Consider the following 19,604-nt stretch of genomic DNA (forward strand, 5'->3'; position numbering starts at 1 on the left):
TGTTAGCTCAGGGCCAATCTTCCTCACCAAAAAAAAAAAGGGGGAGGGTACATACAAATTGAAAGACACTATATTTCTTCAAGGAAGACTCACTATCATAAAAATATTTATTCTAAGCTAATTTATTCTAAGCTAATTTACATATTTAATATAATCCCAATAAAAATACTATCAGGATTTTTTCTGGTAATAGTCTAGTTGATTAGAAAGTTTACTCGTAAGAATAAACAAGTAAGAGGAGCCAGGAAAATCTTAAAAAAGAATGAGGGGGAAGCTACCTCTACCATCTACTAAAACATATTAATAATGCCTCTCTAATTAAAAGTGTAGTAGTGGCACATAAACAAATAGGCCAATGGAAAAGGAAAGAAACTTCATAAACAGACCCAAATCTATGTGGAAATGTAGTATATGATAAAGATGTCATTTTAATCAGTGGGAAAAATGGCTTATTTTTATTGCGGTGAAATTCATATAATGGGAAAAGGATTTTTTAATAAATGGTGTTACAACAACTGGACCCCACAGAGCCCTGTGAGGACACATCTAGAAGACTGTTGTCTATGAACCAGAAAGTGGTCCTCACCAGATACAGAATCTGCTGGCACCTTGCTCTTGGAATTCCCAGCCTCCAGAACTGTGAGAAATAAATTTCTGTTGTTTATAAGCCAGCCAGTCTACGGCATTTTTGTTATGGCAACCCTAATGAACTAAGATACCAGTTGCAAGTGGGGATCCCAAATCAGAGTAGCTCCAAAAGCTTTAATAAAAAAGTTCAAAATCACTGTTTTTGGCATCGTCTACTGGCATCTATCAAGGAACAATAAAACCAGGATTTCAGGCCTTACCCAAGAGAAAGTGTTGGTGTTCCGAAGAGGGAATAGATTCTAGAGACTAACCCTAGATTGAATCCTGGTTCTGCCACATACTAGTAGCGTAATCTTGAATCTCCAAGTCTGAATTTCCTTATTTATAAATTCAGGGAAATACCTACCTTGCCTGGTTATGGGCAGATTAAATAAAATAACATACATAAAACTACTACTACAATACCTGGCACATTGTACTTACTGAGGAAAAAAACGGTAATTGCTATTATTACATTATCCAGCAATACTCTGGAACTACTAAGTTCAATTTGAAAAACTAAATTATGGAAACTCAAGAAAAATCATGAACTCAAAACCACCCTGAATATGCAAACACATCTAAATAAGGTTTAGTGAAATTGAAGGCAAGAGATTATGAAAAATAGCTGAAAGAGTAAGTCATATAATACACTGTCAAAGGAACAGGCCCATCTTGAGTAACACACAGATGTGGGAGTGGAAAAAGATGGGAAGATAAGAAAAAAGGCAAGTGAGAAGGAGAAAGAAAGAAGGATGCTTTGCAATTGGTGGAAGTGAGAGTTCATAAATCAGGACTGACTGAGGAAAAAGAAAGACTGAACTCTATAGTATTTGCAAAGGAAAAAGATAAACAACTTAAAGTAAGTATTGCCAGGATAACAACTACGAATCTAAAAAACACAATGGGTCCCAGAGGCAAGAGATCCAAGTCCTAGTCCTCAGTGGCCCCACCACTAAGCTTCTAGGGTGTCTTAGTATGAGGAAGATTTGAGTTTCAGTTTTCTCAGTTATCAAGAGGAAATACTGTCCCCTGCCTCTTAGAGAATTCTGTATTCTGCAAGGTAAACTGAGTCTCAGTTTCCTTAACTATACAGTCAAGTAGTGAGATGAGATCATTTCAAAGCTCTCTTCTAGTTTTATGATTCTAGAGGGGACAGAGTCTATATTATTACTAACCTTAGAATTAGATGAGGCCTGCTTACGTTTCCATAAGGAAGAAGAAAAGGAAAATAAGCCACTTGAGGACCACATAAAATTCACCAACATATGCTCTTCTCTTCACAATACTATAAAGAAGCATCTTTCTAAAGAACTTTATTTTTCAGGATAAGCAGTTAACCTAAATTAAGAAGACCAAAGCATCTATTTAAGGAGGATAAGTTACTAACAAGTATACAATCTTCTAATCAGAAGATTTTCCCTTTATTTTCTCTTAGCATTTTTCCTCAGTTCTTCATCTTCAGAGAACTTGTTTTGACAAAGTGAGAAGCTGAGTTCTAAACTTATGTAAAGCATGTGTAGATATTAAAAAGCTAATAGTTTATATATTTTTACAAAAGAGTGCTGGTATACTTAAAGATCAAATTTTAGTTTAAGAAAGGCAGCAACTAAGATAAATATCAACAATAACTGTTACATTAATTTTATACTCCAGGTTAATTTTCCCAAATAATCTGTTATGGATCAGTTTCCAGATCCACCTTATTCATGTTAACACTCCTACCTTTCTGTCTTCCAAAGCCAAAACAATCTTCATTTTACCTTATATGCAGCCTTCTACCACCTCTTTCTATTGTGCATCCATCAACCTATCTTCTGTCAAAGTTTTCCCATTTTTCTACTGAGTATCATAGTTAGGTCCCCACTTTGATTCTTAGTTTTTTTCCCTGGTTTTTCCAATCATTCTCACCACCCCTCAACCCCATGGTTTTAATTTATAGGACTCTCCTTTCTCTTCATTCCTAAGACCTACTTTTACAGTACTGCATTTCCTATCCTCATCTCTTTTTTGATCAGTTTTTGTACATATTACTTCTTCAGAACCTAAGGTTTCTCTTCTCTAGTTCTTATTCCAAGAATATCTACCAACCTATCTCTAGAATCCCAAACACACACTCTTGACTACCTCATACCTAAGTATTCTTCCTACCCCTTTTCTCTTTACAATCACTAGTTTCCAGAATCCTGTCTGATACCACAAATACCACCCAAAACCAACTGCCAATTCAGTTCTCTGTGCTTTCCAGCAATCCCTCTCCCATTTTCAACTCATTATACTCTCTCTCCCACACCTAAATAAACCCTAACCTGGCACAAGCCATTCAACAACCTAAAATTCCAAAAGCCTCTCTCTTCAACACAGCCCCTCCCTTCCCAGTAAAGTTTCCCCCAAAACATTTTAAGTGGCTACTCTCAATACTTCATTAATTCTGAGTCTTACCTGAGTCTTATCAAACCCAGTACACAGCTTCCATCAGACCTATTTGCCCAGCAAAAGTCAACTGCCCAAATCTTCCTCTCTAAGCTTCCCAGACGTTACCTCTCTGCAGCACTCCCACTCACTAAACCCTATTCCTACTCACTTCTCAATTTCCAGAGCCCATGGCCACTCTCTAAGCTACTCAGCCCTCTCCCTCGTGACTCCCCTTATGTCCTACCCTCACTTTTCAGCACATTCCTATTATCCTTAATGGTCTTCTTGGCTATGTTCTCCATCTTTCCTTAGGCCTGTTTCCCAAGCTTTTCTCTCCTAAAAGACCTAATCTCCTAGTCACCCCCTCACTCCCTGAATCTGCCTCTTACACCTCTAGGAACTCGCTCTAGAACCTTCTGCTCCTAGCTCTCTTTCCTTCTCCAACCCTGCCTCAGGTGTTCTCTATTTCCCTCAGCTTTTCTAATATCTAGTTCTCAGTCTTACTCCTTCCAAATCTTTTCCTAGTAGTTCCCCTAAGTCCCCTCAACTCTTCTCAGTCATTCCCCATTTCCCTCAACCCTCCCTGGCAGATTCCCACCACCTTTGTCACCGCTCTGCTCCCCTTCCTCCACCCTCCTCCACACCTCCTTCTGGAGGTGCCTCCTACCTCTCTTAAATTACCCTCTCAGCTTCCTCAATCTTTGCCTCATTCCCTTCTCACTTAATACTATTTGTCCTCCAGTTTCCATTGACTTGGCGCCTCCCCTAGTCCCCAAATCTGCCTTCTACTCCATCCAAACGTCTCAGGCCGCCCCTAACATTCTCTCCTAGCCGCAGCCTCCCTTGCCTGCCGTTCTCAACGCCCAGAGACACCATTCTCCAATGGCCGGGGCCTGGCCGCCAGGGGGAAGGGGTACGAGTCACGTACCCCATTCGCATCTTGGCTCCGCTCTGACTGCCCCCGCTGCCGGGTAGAGGAGGGCGAGAGGGCAGGCGGCCGAGGTGCATGCTCTTCTCGAGGGCCGACATGAAGGGGAGGCCGCAGGTAGTTAAAACAGTAGTCGAAGCTTCGTCCCACGCTAAGTGCGGCCCAACCGGTCACAGCTCTCTCCCCTAAGCGACGCCCTGTCGCCTTTGGACAGCACCCAGCTACCGGCAGCACCGCCCACCGCCCACCGGCTCCGTAAGCCCCACCCCCTCCCCCCCTGCGCTTCCACCGGAAGTGCGCAACAGCCCTCCACAAAGGGAGCTGGGTAACGGAGTCTGAGGACACCTCAGACCCCCAGCGGAGAACGCGACGATCCTCCCCCGAGAGAGAAACGCTCCTGAAGACAATGCACCCTGGGCAATGGAGTTCTCATCGGGCGTATCCCTTTGCGCTTGCGCGAGTGGAGGCGACAGCGTCCAACCTCGCAGAGGTAGTAGAGCAAAGCATCCTGGGTGTTGTAGTCTGTTGCCGGGAAAGAGTCTTGGCGCCTTCCCTTTTCCCCGGTTCTCAGAGACTGTTAAAGGAAGAGCCGCTTCTTCCTGCCTCCCAGGCTGCCCAGCGGCGCCGGTTGCCGGGGAACGCGGGCGCCGTGGGAAACGATGGCGGGAGGCTACGGGTTAGGTGCTGGGGCAGGAGTTGAGCTGGTGAAGAAGAGCTCGGGCTCGTCATGAAACAACGAAAAGGCCAAGGGCCTGGGGGCGGCCGTGGCCGCAAGAAGAGAGGTAACCTGAGAGACCAAATGTTGAGGAAAGGTTAACAGGGTTGAGTTAGGGGAGCAGGGTGTAAGGAATTCGAGGGAGACCCCCACACCCGCCTCTAAGAAAAAAAGAAAAAAGACGGAGAAGAGAGAATAACCAGGAAGGAGAAGGTTAAAAGAGAGGGCAGTTGGCCCTCCAGCAAATGGAAAGGAAGTAGGTAGGGGCTGAAGTGGGGGCCAAAGTGGGCGAATAAATGTGGCTAGGTGAGGGCTAAAAGGATACATGTAGGACATTTCTCGAGGAAGGGCACAAAAAAATTCTAGGAATGTTTTTTTTTTGAGATATAATTGACATAGCATTATGTTCTTTTCAGGTGTACAACATAATGATTGGGTATTTTTATATATTGCAAAATGGTCACGACAGTAGCTCTAGGTAGCATCCATCACCATACGGGGTTACAAAAAAAATTTTTTTTCTTGTGATGAGAACTTTTAAGGTCTGCTCTTTTAGCAGCTTTCAAATACACAGTACACTGTTATTAACTATAGTCACTGTGCTGTACATTACATTCCCATGATTCAGGAGTGTTTTTGATAACAGTTAAATGTGTGTGTGTGTGTGTTGGGGGGAGGATATAGCTTTGGAGGTCCACATGGGAATGGAAGAAACATTAGTTGGAGAGGCAAATATGTCAGTAATCCTAATAGGCAAGGATCACGTTTTATACATTACTGAATCCCCAAGAACTAGCACAAAGCAGGACTCGGTAAATGTTATTTGAATGAGTGAAGCCTGAGACAGTCATGCAGCATGAAAGGCTATAGGCGGGAGTTGGGAAAGATAGTTGTGGAGGAGAGAGGAAGAAAGGGTGGGGTGGAGGTGAAGGCATGAGGATCTCTGGAGGATTGAGATGAAAGCATGTGTAGCAAGAGGACTTTTATCAGGTTAGAAATCTCAAGGAGAAACAAGCTCACCAAGGGAGTAGGGAAATGTTAGCTGCAGCAAGAACAGTCACCCCAGGAACCCAGGGCAGATCGGGAAACTGGAAATTGAACCTCTACAGAGCTGCCTCAAAAAAAAAAAAAAAACATTGGGCAACTCTGCCTTTTTACATTATAGGCAAAGGGGCGTTAGGAATAATAATAGTACATTAGGCCCTTAGGTTGAGGACTGAAGCTACAGTCTGGGAATGAATCTTATCCAAGCTGTTTAAAGATAACTAAGGCAGTTTTGAGGCAGCGTCTTTCCTGCCAGAATGATGGGAGGATATGAGACAGAAGCATGGAAGTGTTCAATACTGGTGCTCCCTGTGTCAAACCGGTCAAGAATATTTGGTTGATAGGAGGAAAATCAAAATAGAAATAACATAAGAATGTCCTTCTTGCTATACCACATGCATATGCAGTAATGTTCATATACACACCTTTATATAATTTTTATATTGAAACTAGTTATCCATAAAGATTATGATGGGTCTTTTCACCACTGTAAAGAGCAGAGGAATCCATAGAATTAGTTATATACATTCCTGATCTGATAGACTCCAGTTATTTTCTTCTTGTGTGCCATGACCACTCCCCAAGGGAGAAGTTAGAGGCATAGAAAGGTGTGTGTAACAGGAATGGTTTCTTAAATCTCCTCTAAATCATGGTTAGAAGATACTGTGATTGGAAGACAATCAGGGTCATTAATGGAAAGTTTTATAGAAAGTCATGATTAGTTGCCTCATGTAGATTTTATGATCTGTTTGAAATCCAATAAATATTATAAAAGCCGATAAATATTGTTAACTGAGAACTGTGCTAGAAAATAGTGGTAGAATCTGAAGAGGATAGTCTCTATCCCCATTGACTGTATGTTGTTGGCAGGAAAGAAAAGACATAGCCAATTTAAGGTGGACGTTGCTGAAATGCTGAGTTGTGTGGTATAGACTGAATCATTTGCGAGTCGAGTAAAGGGAGTTGTTGCTGTTTTATATTTAATGATGTTTTTAAAGTAAGAGAGTTAGGTAAAGATAACATAACCGTGGACATTGCAATAATCAAAACAACAGTACTTAGAAGAAAAATTTCAACTACTTTTGAGATTTTAGAGACCTATCTACTGTATTATTATATTTGTATTTTTCTTTTTTTTTTTTTATAATTTTATTTATTTCTTTCTTTTTCCCCAAAGCCCCAGTAGATAGTTGTATGTCGTAGTTGCACATCCTTCTAGTTGCTGTATGTGGGACACGGCCTCAGCATGGCCGGAGAAGCGGTGCATCGGTGCACGCCTGGGATCCGAACCCAGGCCGCCAGCAGCGGAGCACGTGCACTTAACCGCTAAGCCACGGGGCCGGCCCTATATTTGTATTTTTCAAATGGTGTCTTTCAATTAAAGAGGTGTTCATATTAGCATGTCTTAAATTGGTGTGTTCTTTACTTACAATAACCTGAATCAAACCATAAATACTAATTAGTTATCAGAGTGGCTTCAGTGACCATATAGGTTATTCTTTGGTCTGGTTTGCTAGTTACTTCTCCTGTATTAGAATAGGTAGGATAAACCTTCTTTCTGTAGAGACTAAAATGTTTTTGTGTGTTTTCATTCAAAAAGCAGGTTATATGTTTTCTGTATGTAGTCTGCATTTTGACTTAGTGTTCTTGGATTCCTCCACAGGTTTGAGTGACATTTCTCCATCTACAAGCCTACCACCTCTGGTCGAAGGCCAGCTACGCTGCTTTCTGAAACTTACTGTTAGTAAAGTCATCTGGAAGATTGCAAAGCCTCCCACTTGTGTACTTGTCCGAGTGAGATGGTGGGGAGAAACATCAGATGGAACCCTCTTTTCTCCCAGAGATACATTGCAGACTGAACCAAAAGCTGTGAGAACAACTACACGTTATGCTATTCGCTGTGGTCCAAAGCAGTTTACCTCCTATCTGACAGGTATATTTTTGTCTTATCATTTCACCTGCAGGCCTAATAAGCACGTGATTATGTTGTTAGCAGTAGGTGTTATCGTGTATCTAGTATCTATGGCATTGTTTTTTTTTTTTAATTAATTTATTTTTCCCCCAAAGCCCCAGTAGATAGTTGTATGTCATAGTTGCACATCCTTCTAGTTGCTGTATGTGGGACACGGCCTCAGCATGGCCAGAGAAGCAGTGCCTCGGTGCGCACCCGGGATTCAACCCCGGGCCGCCAGCAGCAGAGCGCGAGCACTTAACCGCTAAGCCACGGGGCCGGCCCTGGCATTGTTAATTGTTGAGGAGTCAAAGAGGTTTTATAATAGCCACTATTTATTGAGAGTATACTATATGCTAGCAGTTGATACATATTATTTCTAATCCTTAACGACTGCAAGATAGGTATTTTCTCTGTTTTATAGATAATGAAACTGAGGTTCAGAGAGATGAAATGAATATTCTCTAAGGTTACATAGTTGATAAATGGCAAAACTAGGATTTGAACCCAGTTCTGTCTGACGCCAAAACTCGTGCACTTCTCAGCGTGCCATGCTTTAAGTAATAACTGCAGTCTCTGCTCTGGGTCTTACTTTCCTTATGCTCAAAGAAAGAAGATATAGATATAAAATTTACTAATAGTACAAGATAATACATGCTAAATGCCAAATGAGTGGTTTAGTAAGTGAGTAATACAGGTTTTCAGAGAAAGGAAGGGTCCCTCTACAGGGATTTACAGGATCCACGTGTGCTGGACGTTGTGCTAGGCACCGTGGGGCTTACAAAAATGAATTTAAAAATTTAACCAGAATGGTATCTAATTCTAACTAAGTTCACAGAGAAGTTTAGTTACAATACTAGGTAGAAAGTGATAAGTGCTATTAAAGGATACCCATAGGTACTCTGGGTACTGTACACATAAAACTTAAATCCACTGGTGGTATTCTGATATAATTTAACAAATGAAGAGTGATTAGAAATTCTTCAGTAAGAGAGAAGATGTCTATTAATATGATAATCAACAGGTCAGACATTTATTTGTGAATCCTCTGGGATAATACAGAATGCATTAGACTTGGCATATGATGTTTAGGTTGGTGTTACTACCTTTGGGATTTTGGGAAAGTCCCTTCCCATTTTTGACCCCCATTTTCCTCATCTATAAAATGGGATCGAGGGCCAGCCCAGTGGTGCAAGCGGTTAAGTGTGTGCGCTCTGCTGCGGCGGCCCGGGGTTTGCCGGTTCGGATCCAGGGCACGCACCAACACACTGCTTGTCAAGCCATGCTGTGGCGGCGTCCCATATAAACTGGAGGAAGATAGGCGTGGGTGTTAGCCCAGGGCCAATCTTCCTCAGCAAAAAGAGGAGGATTGGCAGATGTTAGCTCAGGGCCGAGCCTCCTCAACAGAAAAAAAAAAAAAAAACCGGGATCAAACAGCTGCCCTTTCACCATGCTTTTTTAGGAGGAAGCAGTCTGGCTGAATGAGAACGTGGGCTTTGAAGTTAGACAGTCTTGAATTTGAACTCTGGCTTCAGGATTGCATGGCTATGTGGTGCTGGAGGTTCCTTAAGATCTTGGAGCCTCAGTTTCCTATTAGTTAAATGGGAATAATAACACTTACTTGGCAGGAATTATTGTGAAGATTGAATGAAAAAATTTTTGTAAAGTGATTGGTCCAGTACCTGGCACATTAATGGTGTGAGTTTTACAAAAATATCAAGTCTTGGGCACTGTGGGTGATACAGAGATTTTAGCTTAGTCTCTGATCAAAAGAAACTTACAGATTAGCTGGAAAAAAACAAAACTGGCATATATGAAACAGTAGTGAGCAGTGCCAGACAGTATGTAATTGAATGTCTGATTACTTGGTACGTACATTCAGTACCATATGCATATTCCAGGGAGTTAATAAGGGCTAAGCTTATCATAAGTTGTTAGGAAACCAGAATCCTACTTCTGTTCTGCGCTAACTTGCTGCTTGGCTTTGAGCAAGCCATTTCATCTTCCTAGGCCTTAATTTTCCCATTAGTAAATTGAAGGGGTTAATTACCAAATGGCCCAGTACTCAAATTTCATGATTCTAGTTAGGAAAGAAGCCTTGGAGAACGTAGGATTTGAATACAGGACAGATGAGGTGAACTTTGTAAGTGATAGCTATGGACATGAATGTGATACGTATATTAGAAAATGAAGACACAAGAGGTCAAACAGTTCACACAAGTGTGTGCTCTAACTGAAAACTTGGAAGAAGTATCAGTATTTCTTAAGCTATGTGGTAGGTATTTGTTTTATTATTATTCTTTTATGTACTCTTTTGTATGCATAGTTCATTTAAAAGAAAATGAAATGTATAAAGTAAACTAATGAATATATTGTCACATATTAGCATAAAACATGAATTGATCCAGGTTGGAAAGAGGGAGGCAGTAAAACAGAGATTTTATGAATTCCTCAGATAAAAATAATATATAGAAACAAGGAAACTGTGGAGCATTTTACAGTTTATAAAATACTTTCAAGTCCATCATTTTATTTGGTATTTAAAATGACCCTGTGAAGTAGGTAGGGTGGTTTATTTTACTCATTTCTTTGTATCTGTTCCATCTTATTGTGAACGGAAGTTAGGGCAATTACAAAAACACGTTAAGTACAGAAAGATTTTTTTAATTAATGAAAAAATCTTTACATTTTAAATCTTTAAAAACTTTTTGTTTAAGGATAGTGAAAATACAGTAGAAGGAATAAGAGGAAGCCACTGGGAAGTACTAGAATGCATGCTGTGGACCTTGTGTATTTGCAGTGGGTATTATCCTCATTTTCTAGGTGATGAATTTGAGTTTCAGAGTTAAAAGTGACTTACCCAAAGTCACCCTAACACCAACCCTAATTTGAGGGATGCTCTGACTCCAAGATCGTTAGTGTTTCTGCTAAGCCATACTGCCTCAGCAAGTAGAGGGATTATAGGATTCTGAGGTATGCCTCATACTCTCTACATCTTTCCTGCCTTACTTTTTATCTCTTTATGGGAAATAGCAGCCCTGAAAATGTTTGGAGCATGGGAAGTTTAGAGTAGAAACTAAGAAAATGAGGATACTTTACTGAGCCTCACCACTTGATTTTTGCGTCTCTTTTAATCAGGTAGGATTCGATTAATAGGAACATGAAAGACAATAGGGATTCTAATTCCACAGTAAAAGTGAAGCATAGAGGCCAGAAGTCTATTAGGAGTTAAGTTTTTTCTCCCTAGAAGTAATGAATAATGGAGCAGCATGGAGTACTGTACTTAATAGTTGGATAGAACTGAGTGTAAGCCTAGTTTTGTCACTTTAAAGCTGGGTGAACTTAGGAGTGTTACATGAAGTCTCTGAGCCTGTGTTATCCTCAACTGGAAACAGAAACAACTGTATCATAGAGTTGTTAGGAGAATTAATGAGACATGGAAGAGCCTGGCTGTTAGTAAATAGCCAACAAATGTTGGTACATTTCCTTTATTCTACATATGTACATCATTTTATAGTCTACAGAGTACTTTTATCTGTTAGCTCATATGATTTTCAGATAAATTCCGTGAGTAGGTAAGACAGGGACTGTGATATGTTAACTAATTTGCCTAAAGTCATAGAACAACCATTAAGCAACTGTCATGTCAGAGGACACTGTGCTACATGTTTTACTTGCAATACCCCCATTCCTCACACAGCCATGATATGGGTATTATGATGCCTATTTTACAGACAACTGTGGCTTACACAGAAGTAGCTTGTGAATATTGGAGCCATGACACAATCACAGTTCTTCTAATTATAAGTCCTATACTCTTTTCACTACAGTTTTGAGCAAATGGTGAAAATGAACCATTTTCTCAACTTTGGTAAGAAAATATTCAGAAGTTATACTGTCCTGAAATAATCTCAGATTCCCTATGTGTGCATTTATTTCTCCTGCTGTAAGTTATGACCATGAAGGTATTAAGTTTAAGCAGCTAATTGAAGAATACAGTTAAGGAATTTGTTTCCATTCCTCTTAGTTCCAAATGCTCTCAGTATTTCAATGCTCCAGATATAACAGGAGTAAGCAATTAGATACTCCTGGGAGGCAGAGACTGACCCATGTGTCTATATAAGAGAAGCCCTTTGTCCAATTCAAGACTAGAAATGGTGAGAAATAAAAGAACTGAGAATTGTTGCTTTTATATTTCAAAACCAAAGCCTGAGTTCTTGCCAAATGTTAAAAAAAAAAATACTCTTTTAAAGGGATTTTCCTAATCAAATACTTGGTATGCTAAATATTTTTATTCGATGTAATTTTTTTCTCCATGTGAGGTATTTGTCATTGTTCTTCTTTAAAACTTTATTGTTCTTTTGATCTTGAGTTCATTCCTCCCCACCCCCAGAATGATATGATAAGTGTGTGGTTTATTTGAAAACAGAATAATTTTTTTGAGTAAAAAAGTTTTCTAAGGTATACCCCTCTGCCCACCTCCAAAATAAATAAATAAATAAAAGTAAATGAAAAATATCTGTGTATGTTGTAATTGTTTTTGATTAGATATGGCTGTGCTGGTGCTGGAAGTAATCACCAAACTTGATCATCTTCCAATTGGTAAAGTTCAGATCAGTGGACTAGCCCAGCTTTCTCCAACCCATCAGATCAATGGATTTTTTACCATTGTTTCACCAACATCTAAGAAACTAGGAGAACTCCAGGTAAAAGTGTTTTAATTCTTTGCTGCATAGAATAAAACTTTTTTGGGCCAAAGTAGTTGTCTGTTTGTAGAATGGATAGGCACATGACTCCCATGCCTTTGCTCATGTTTTTACCCACATAACTCTCATGCCTTTGCTCATGTTTTTACCCAAAGACTGTAACATACCTCTGTTTTCCTCTTATCCAAGTCCTCTTAGTGCTTTACTGCTCATCTCAAGTCCAAGAGTCCTTCACAGCTCCTACTGCGCTCATTCTTCTCTGTACTCTTTATTAAATTCATAACAACATTAATTACATAATCATTGTTCAGTTATAATCCTACATAGTCTCCAAAATTTTGTATTAATCATCTCCCTTTATTTTCCCTTCCTTTTAGTTCTAGATTCCCTGGGAGCCAGGACAATGTTTTCTACTTTGTTTTTCCCACTGCTCCTAATATAGTGCCAAGCAGTAATTGCTTTTTGACTCATGCAGGTGGTGTCTTTGATGTATTCATTCATTGATTCAGCCTACATTTTTTTGATACACTGTTATTTGCCACTAACTTAGGATACAGAGATGCGAGATGGTCCTTTCATTTAGTTTTCCAAAGTCGTATAGGAGGAAATAGAAAAAAGTAGTAAGTAGAACACAGTAGTATATGAATTATGCTATAAATATCTACAGGATGGTGGGAAAGAACATAGACAGGTCCCTTTCTGAGGAAGACTCTTGGGAGTGCTTCCTAAAGAATGCTGAGTGTTCAAATCCCTGAGAAGTTTCACAAGTTGTTTTTTGTGTGTGTGTGTGAGGAAGATTAGCCCTGAGCTAACATCCATCGCCAATCCTTCTCATTTTGCTGAGGAAGATTGGCGCTGGGCTAACATCCATGCCCGTCTTCTTCTACTTTATATGGGACACCACCACAGCATGGCCTGACAAGCACTGTGTCAGTTCGTGCCTGGGATCCGAACTTGTGAACCCAGGGCTGCCACAGCGGAGCGTGTGTACTTTGCTGCGCCACCAGGCTAGCCCCGTAGAAGTTAAGATATAATTCACATGCCGGAAAATTCACCCTTTTAAAGTATACTATTCAGTGGTTTATAGTATATTCACAAGATTGTACAACCATCACACTGTCTAATTTCAGAGCATTTTATCACCCCAAAAAGAAACACTATACCTGTTAGCAATCGTTCCCCTTTTCACCCTTCCCCAGCCCCTGGCAACCACTAATCTACTTTCTGGACATTTCGTATAAATGAAATAATATACTATGTGGCCTTTTGTGACTAGCTTCTTTCACTTAGCATAATGTTTTCAAGGTTCATCCATGTTGTAGCGTGAATCAGTACTTCATTCCTTATTATGGCTGACTAATATTCCATTCTATGGATGTGCCACATGTTGTTTATCTGTTCTTCAGTTGATGGACATTTGGATTGTTTTCACTTTTTGACTATTGTGAATAATGCTAATACGAACATTTGTGTACAAGTTTTTGTGAACATATGTTTTCAGTTCTCTTGGGTATATATAGAATTGTGGTCATATGGTAACTATGTTCAATTTTGAGGAAGTGCCAGATTGTTTTTTAAAGTGGCTGCATCATTTTTTTTTTCATCTTTAAATGTCAGTTGATACAATAATACTTATGTGGCTTTTATTTAAGTGTCATTGGGTTTGTTGGAGAATTGTTTTGATAGAGCATTGGAGGCAGAAGTCAGATTTTGAAAGATTATGGAATAAGAAAATAAGTAGTAATTACAGGAGAAAAGTAGAGGTAACAATTAGTGATTTCTGTATCCCAGTGAAGAGAGGGACAAGGTCGTGTGATCTAACAGAACTAGCACTAGACTTGGACATGGAGAAGGTGGTTACAAAAACAATTCTGGTATTCATTATACTTTCTGAGCTTTGCTATCCTATTTTGTAAAATGAGGATACTAAAATTTTTACCTCCTAGCGTTGTTGCAGGGATTAAATAAGATGAAAAAATAAGGAAACACTTAACATGGTGCTTAGGCACGTGGCAGGGACATGCCAAATTTACTTGAATTTGAGAGGGTAGTATTGATAGTGGGTAGCAGAATTGAGAAGTTTGTTGATACTAGAACAAAGGTTGGCAAACTGCCCAGTGGACCAAATCTGGCCTTTTAACTAAAAATGGTTTTTACATTTTTAAAGGGTTGTTTTAAAAAGAAGAATTTACAATAAAGCCTAGAATATTGACTTTCTGCCCCTTCACAGAATAAATCTGCTGACCTCTTTTTTGGAGTATAGGAGACCAGATTTGTTTTGTAGACCAAAGAGAAAAGCAAGTGACTAGAGAGATTGAAAGTAAAAGAGGATAATTGAGCAAGTAAGGTCATGAAGAGAATTAGATGGGAATGAGTTTCTATCATGAACACAACTGATAGAGTTACCTTTGAAATGGAAGAATTATAACCAGGAGAAAAGAGGAGAGACATTTTGAGATGAACAGAATTGAAGGAGTTCATGCTAATAACTTTTTTATCAATATTTATTGTATGCCTGCCTACCATGTTAGGCACTATACATTTTATTTCATTTAACTTTTTTTTGGTATTTATTAAATAGGAATAGATATGCAAAAGAATATCTTATATGTATAAGATTTGAAAATAACTATACAGTGAACACTCATTGACTCCTCACTCAGGTTAAGAAATATTAATAGAATAAGTAAAAGCAGCCAATTTTAGAGATTCATCCATATTTCTTTGTGTATTAGTAGTTTCCTTTTGCAGAGTTGTGTTCCATTGTATGAATATTCCACCATTTTTTATCCATTTGCTGGTTGGTGGACATTTGGGTTTTTTCCTCTTTCCCTATTACAAATTCTATTTGAAACTCATTGTGTGAACATTTGTTTTTATTTCTCTTGGGAAAATACCCAGGAGTGGAATTGCTGAATCATATGGTAAGTGTATATTTAACTTTTTAAGAAGCTGCCAAACTGTTTTCAAAGTGGTTGTATAACTTTACTTTCCCATCAGCAGTATAATCATTCTAGTTGCTTCACATCCTTGCCAGCACTTGGTGAGGTTAGTCTTTTTCATTTTTATCATTCTAGTGAGTACTGATATCTCACTGAAGTTTTGGTTTGCATTTCCTGATAATTAATATGTTGAGTATTTTTTCATGGGCATTTTGGCCATTCTGTCTTCTTCAGGGATTCACAGACTAGAACCCCCAAGGCAAATCTGGCTCACCACCTGTATTTGTAAATAGTTTTATTAGAGCACAGCCACACTCATTCATTTATGTGTGGTCTGTGGCAGCTCTCATGCTACAGCAGCAGAGTTGAATGATTATGATAGACTGTATGGCATGCAAAGCCTAAAATATTAACTCTCTGGCTCCTTCATAAGAAAAATGTACCAACGCCTGATCTACTTTTGTGAAATGTCTGTTCAAGTCTTTTGCCCATTTTTAAAATGAGTTATCTTTTTTAGTTTTAAGAGCTTTTTTTATATTTGGGATGTATGTAGGTTGCTATATATATATGGAATTACTTTCTCAGCCTGTTACTTGTCTTTTAATTTTCTTAATGGTGTCCTTTGAAGAGCAGAGGTTTTCTTTTAATTAAATCAGATTTGTCGATTTTTACCTTTTATGGTTTGTGCTTTTTGTGTCCTAGCTAAGAAATCTTTCTGTACTCCAAGGTTGTAAAGATTTTCTCCGGTGTTTTCCTCTAAAATTTTCATAGTTTTAGCTTTTACATTTAGGTATAATTCGTGTCTAGTTAGTTTTTATGTATAGTATGAAGTAAGGTCAGAATTGATTTTTTCCTATAAGTGCATCCACTTGTTCTAGCACCATTTATTAAAAAGATTATCCATTAAATTATGTTGGAATCTTTATACAAAGTGAATTGATTACATATGTGTGGGTCTGTTTCTGGACTGTCTATTTTGTTCCATTGATCTATGTTTCTACTCTTAGGATAATATTACTGTGTTACTGAAGCTTTATTGTAAATCTTGAAATCAGATAGTTTGAGCTCTCTAGTTTGTTCTTTTTGAAAATTATTCTAAGTCCCTAAGTCCTTTGCATTTCCATATAAATTTTAGAATCAGCTTGTCAATTTCTACAAAAAAGCTTTCTGGGATTTTTATTCAGATTCTGTAGAATGTATTAATCAAATTGGGGAGAATTGACTTCTTAGTAATATTGAGTCTTCTAATACCTGAGCATGGTATATTTCTCCATTTGTTTGGGTCTTCTTTAATTTCTCTCTGCGGTGTTTTGTAGTTTGCAGCATGCAGGTCTGTCACATATTTTGTTAAATTTATCCAAAAATATTGATGCTTTTTGTTGACTCCTAAAAATTTTCTATATAGATAATTATGTCATCTGTGGATAAAGACAGTTTTACTTCTTTACTAATCTTTATGCCTTTTATTTCTATTTTCTTGCCTTAGTACACTGACTAAGATCTCCACTCCAGTGTTGAATAGAGAACAGATATCTTTACCTTGTTCTTGTTCATAGGAGGAAAGCTTTTGGTCTTTCACTGTTAAATATGATGTGTTAGATGCAGGTTTTTCATACATGTCCTTTATCAATGAGAAAGTTACCTCTTTTTCCAAGTTTTCTAAGCGATTTTATTATGAATGAATATTGAATTTTATCAAATGTTTTCTCTGTATATGTTGGGATAATCACTTTTTTTTTTCTTTTGGTCTGTTATTATGACATAGGTACTAAAGGGAAACTATTATTATGGAGTTTGAACAGCTGTAAATGATAATAAGGGCCAAGGTGGCTGGAGGGTGTTCAGAGTAGATTGACAGTAAAGATCATTAGAACCAAGTTGACTGAGAGAGGAAACTTTGTTATATTCCATTATTGGTGTAGATCAGAAGTCAAAAATAACAAATGAGTCAAGCCAGCTGGCTGTAAGAAAAATCAACTGCCAAAAACATAATAGAATTTTTAAAAATACCAAACTTATACTATTATATAAGCATGTAACATAATATCTACATATATATGATTATTTCTACATGGAAACTGGAAAACAAGAATAATTATATGTTTTTTTCTTTTAAAATCCATTCCTTTGATTTGGCTAGAAACTTGACAATTTTATTCTGCACCAAGTTATCAATACCAGATATTTTGTATTTGATGGGCATTACAGCATTCATTTTTAAACCGTTAAAGAGTAAGATTTAGTTTTTACTCAGTTTCGTAACAGAAAATAACCGTTCACAAACATGGGTATTTCCAGAGGTAGAATCTTGGCACAATAGTTGTTGACAGTTACAGTATTACTCCTAAAATGTTTGTAAAATTTAAGATTTTCAAACATATTTAATCCTAAGTATTGTACTGCACTGCATTAACCTCCATATGTTATACTTTCAGTATAAATTGAGAAAGGTAAATTGAACTGTGTTGGTTTCCATAAAGTTTGAAGTCAAAAAAATCTTTTTGGAATATCGGTCTTTAGCTCTACAATTTTAGTAATGTATTTCATGCCGTCAATTTTATTTCTGGAAATCCTATTTCAGCATAGAAAAATATAGAAAAGTAGGACAGATCATTCTTTGCCAAATAAATTCCCCAAAGAAACAGTCATCAAGAAATGAATAAATTGAATCACATATCATATGGTTCCTTGTGAATGCACATGCAGGTAAGTAATTGAATTGTTTGTATAGTCTGTAATGTCAATTAAAATAGCCGTATGTTTGATCAGTATCTGCTGGTGATCTGAGGCTAGCATTTCTCCTTGGAAAACATAAACCAGGAGATTTCTTTTTTTTTTTTTTTTTAATTTTATTTATTTATTTTTTTTCCCCAAAGCCCCAGTAGATAGTTGTATGTCATAGCTGCACATCCTTCTAGTTGCAGTATGTGGGACGCGGCCTCAGCGTGGCCGGAGAAGCGGTGCGTCGGTGCGCGCCCGGGATCCGAACCCGCCAGCAGCGGAGTGCACGCACTTGACCGCTAAGCCACGGGGCCAGCCCACCAGGAGATTTCTTTTAACTCAAGCTCAAAAACATTTATTTAACACCACACCCAGCACTAAGCCACCTAATAGTCATGCAGTAATAACAGGCTGCCATAGTGCTTATCCAGTTTATCAATCAAAACATTGACCACAGGAGTTTATTAAAATCATATGTTAATTATATACATGTGTTGTTTGACTTTTAGTTTTGTTTTTTTTTTTGTTGGTGAGGGAGATTGGCCCTGAGCTAACATCTGTTGCCAGTCTTCCTCTGTGTTATATGTGGGATGCCGCCACAGTATGGCTTGATGAGTAGTATGTAGGTCTGCGCCCAGGATTCGAGCCTGCAAGGGATTCGAACCTGTAAACCCCGGGCTGCCGGAGTGGAGCATGTGAACTTAACCACTATACCACCAGGCAAGCCTTGACTTTTAGCTTTTTAGACAAAGTAAACAAGACACTGAATAGGTTTATGGTTCTGTGTCTTAGCAAAATGTTGCCACTCTGGATTTAAATTTTGAAACAAGTCCATTGTCAACAAAGACCATTGCAGGAGCATCATCCTTTGTCATCAGTCTTTAATAAACTTTTCAAGATTTTTCTCAGTTCAAAGAAATACCATTTCCTTGATGATTTGTCATCAGCATCTCATCCAAAAGTTTTTCACTCACATCAAAGTGTCATTGATACATTAAATAAATACAGCTATCAGAGAGTTATTTTTATCTGTGTCAATTGTTAAAACTTTCCAAAAAGGAAATCTCCAGGCCGAGATCATTTCACAGGTGAATTCTTCCAAACATTTAAAAAAGAAATAGCACCAGTTTTACCCACTTTTCCAGAAAATAGAAGAGGAGAAAATACTTCTCAGTTTATTTTATGAGGCCTGTACCACCTTGTTATCAAAACTGAGAAGGACAGTACAAGACCTAGACCTAAAAATAAACCTAGTCCTAAAAATCCTCAACAAAATATTGGCGAGTTGGGTCTAGCTGTATATAAAAAGAATAGTTACACCATGACCAAGTGAGGTTTATACCAGTAATGCAGGGCTATTTCAGTATTTGAAAATCAGTCAATGTGATAAGCCATATTAACAATAGGATACTACTAAGCCAATAAAAAGGCATGAACTGTTGATACATGTAACTACTACATGGATGAATCTTAGAGGCATTAAGCTGAGTGAAAGAAGCCTGTCTCAAAAGGTTACATACTGTCTGATTCCATTTATATGACATTCTGGAAAAGC

General features: G+C 38.4%; 2 protein-coding genes across 5 annotated transcripts in view; one reads left to right on the top strand and one right to left on the bottom strand.

Annotated features, from left to right (window-relative positions):
* Positions 1-4,180, bottom strand: part of PPME1 (protein phosphatase methylesterase 1) — a 78,269-nt gene extending 74,089 nt beyond the window's left edge. The window contains exon 1 of the mRNA XM_058545614.1: positions 3,971-4,180. Coding sequence (XP_058401597.1) covers positions 3,971-4,071 — 101 coding nt within the window. The 5' untranslated portion in view covers positions 4,072-4,180. The remainder of the gene's footprint in view (positions 1-3,970) is intronic.
* Positions 4,181-4,310: 130 nt separating this feature from the next.
* Positions 4,311-19,604, top strand: part of C2CD3 (C2 domain containing 3 centriole elongation regulator) — a 125,370-nt gene continuing 110,076 nt past the window's right edge. For 2 of the 4 annotated variants that reach the window (XM_058545615.1, XM_058545618.1), the window contains exons 1-3: positions 4,311-4,460; positions 7,393-7,662; positions 12,229-12,386. In XM_058545615.1, coding sequence (XP_058401598.1) covers positions 4,391-4,460; positions 7,393-7,662; positions 12,229-12,386 — 498 coding nt within the window. In that variant the 5' untranslated portion in view covers positions 4,311-4,390. Of the gene's footprint in view, positions 4,461-4,545; positions 4,753-7,392; positions 7,663-12,228; positions 12,387-19,604 lie in introns of those variants that run through there. The other 2 variants (XM_058545616.1, XM_058545617.1) reach the window with 2 other exon arrangements.

This window comes from Diceros bicornis, chromosome 7 (genome assembly GCF_020826845.1).
Source record: "Diceros bicornis minor isolate mBicDic1 chromosome 7, mDicBic1.mat.cur, whole genome shotgun sequence".
Classification (NCBI taxonomy): Eukaryota; Metazoa; Chordata; class Mammalia; order Perissodactyla; family Rhinocerotidae; genus Diceros; species Diceros bicornis.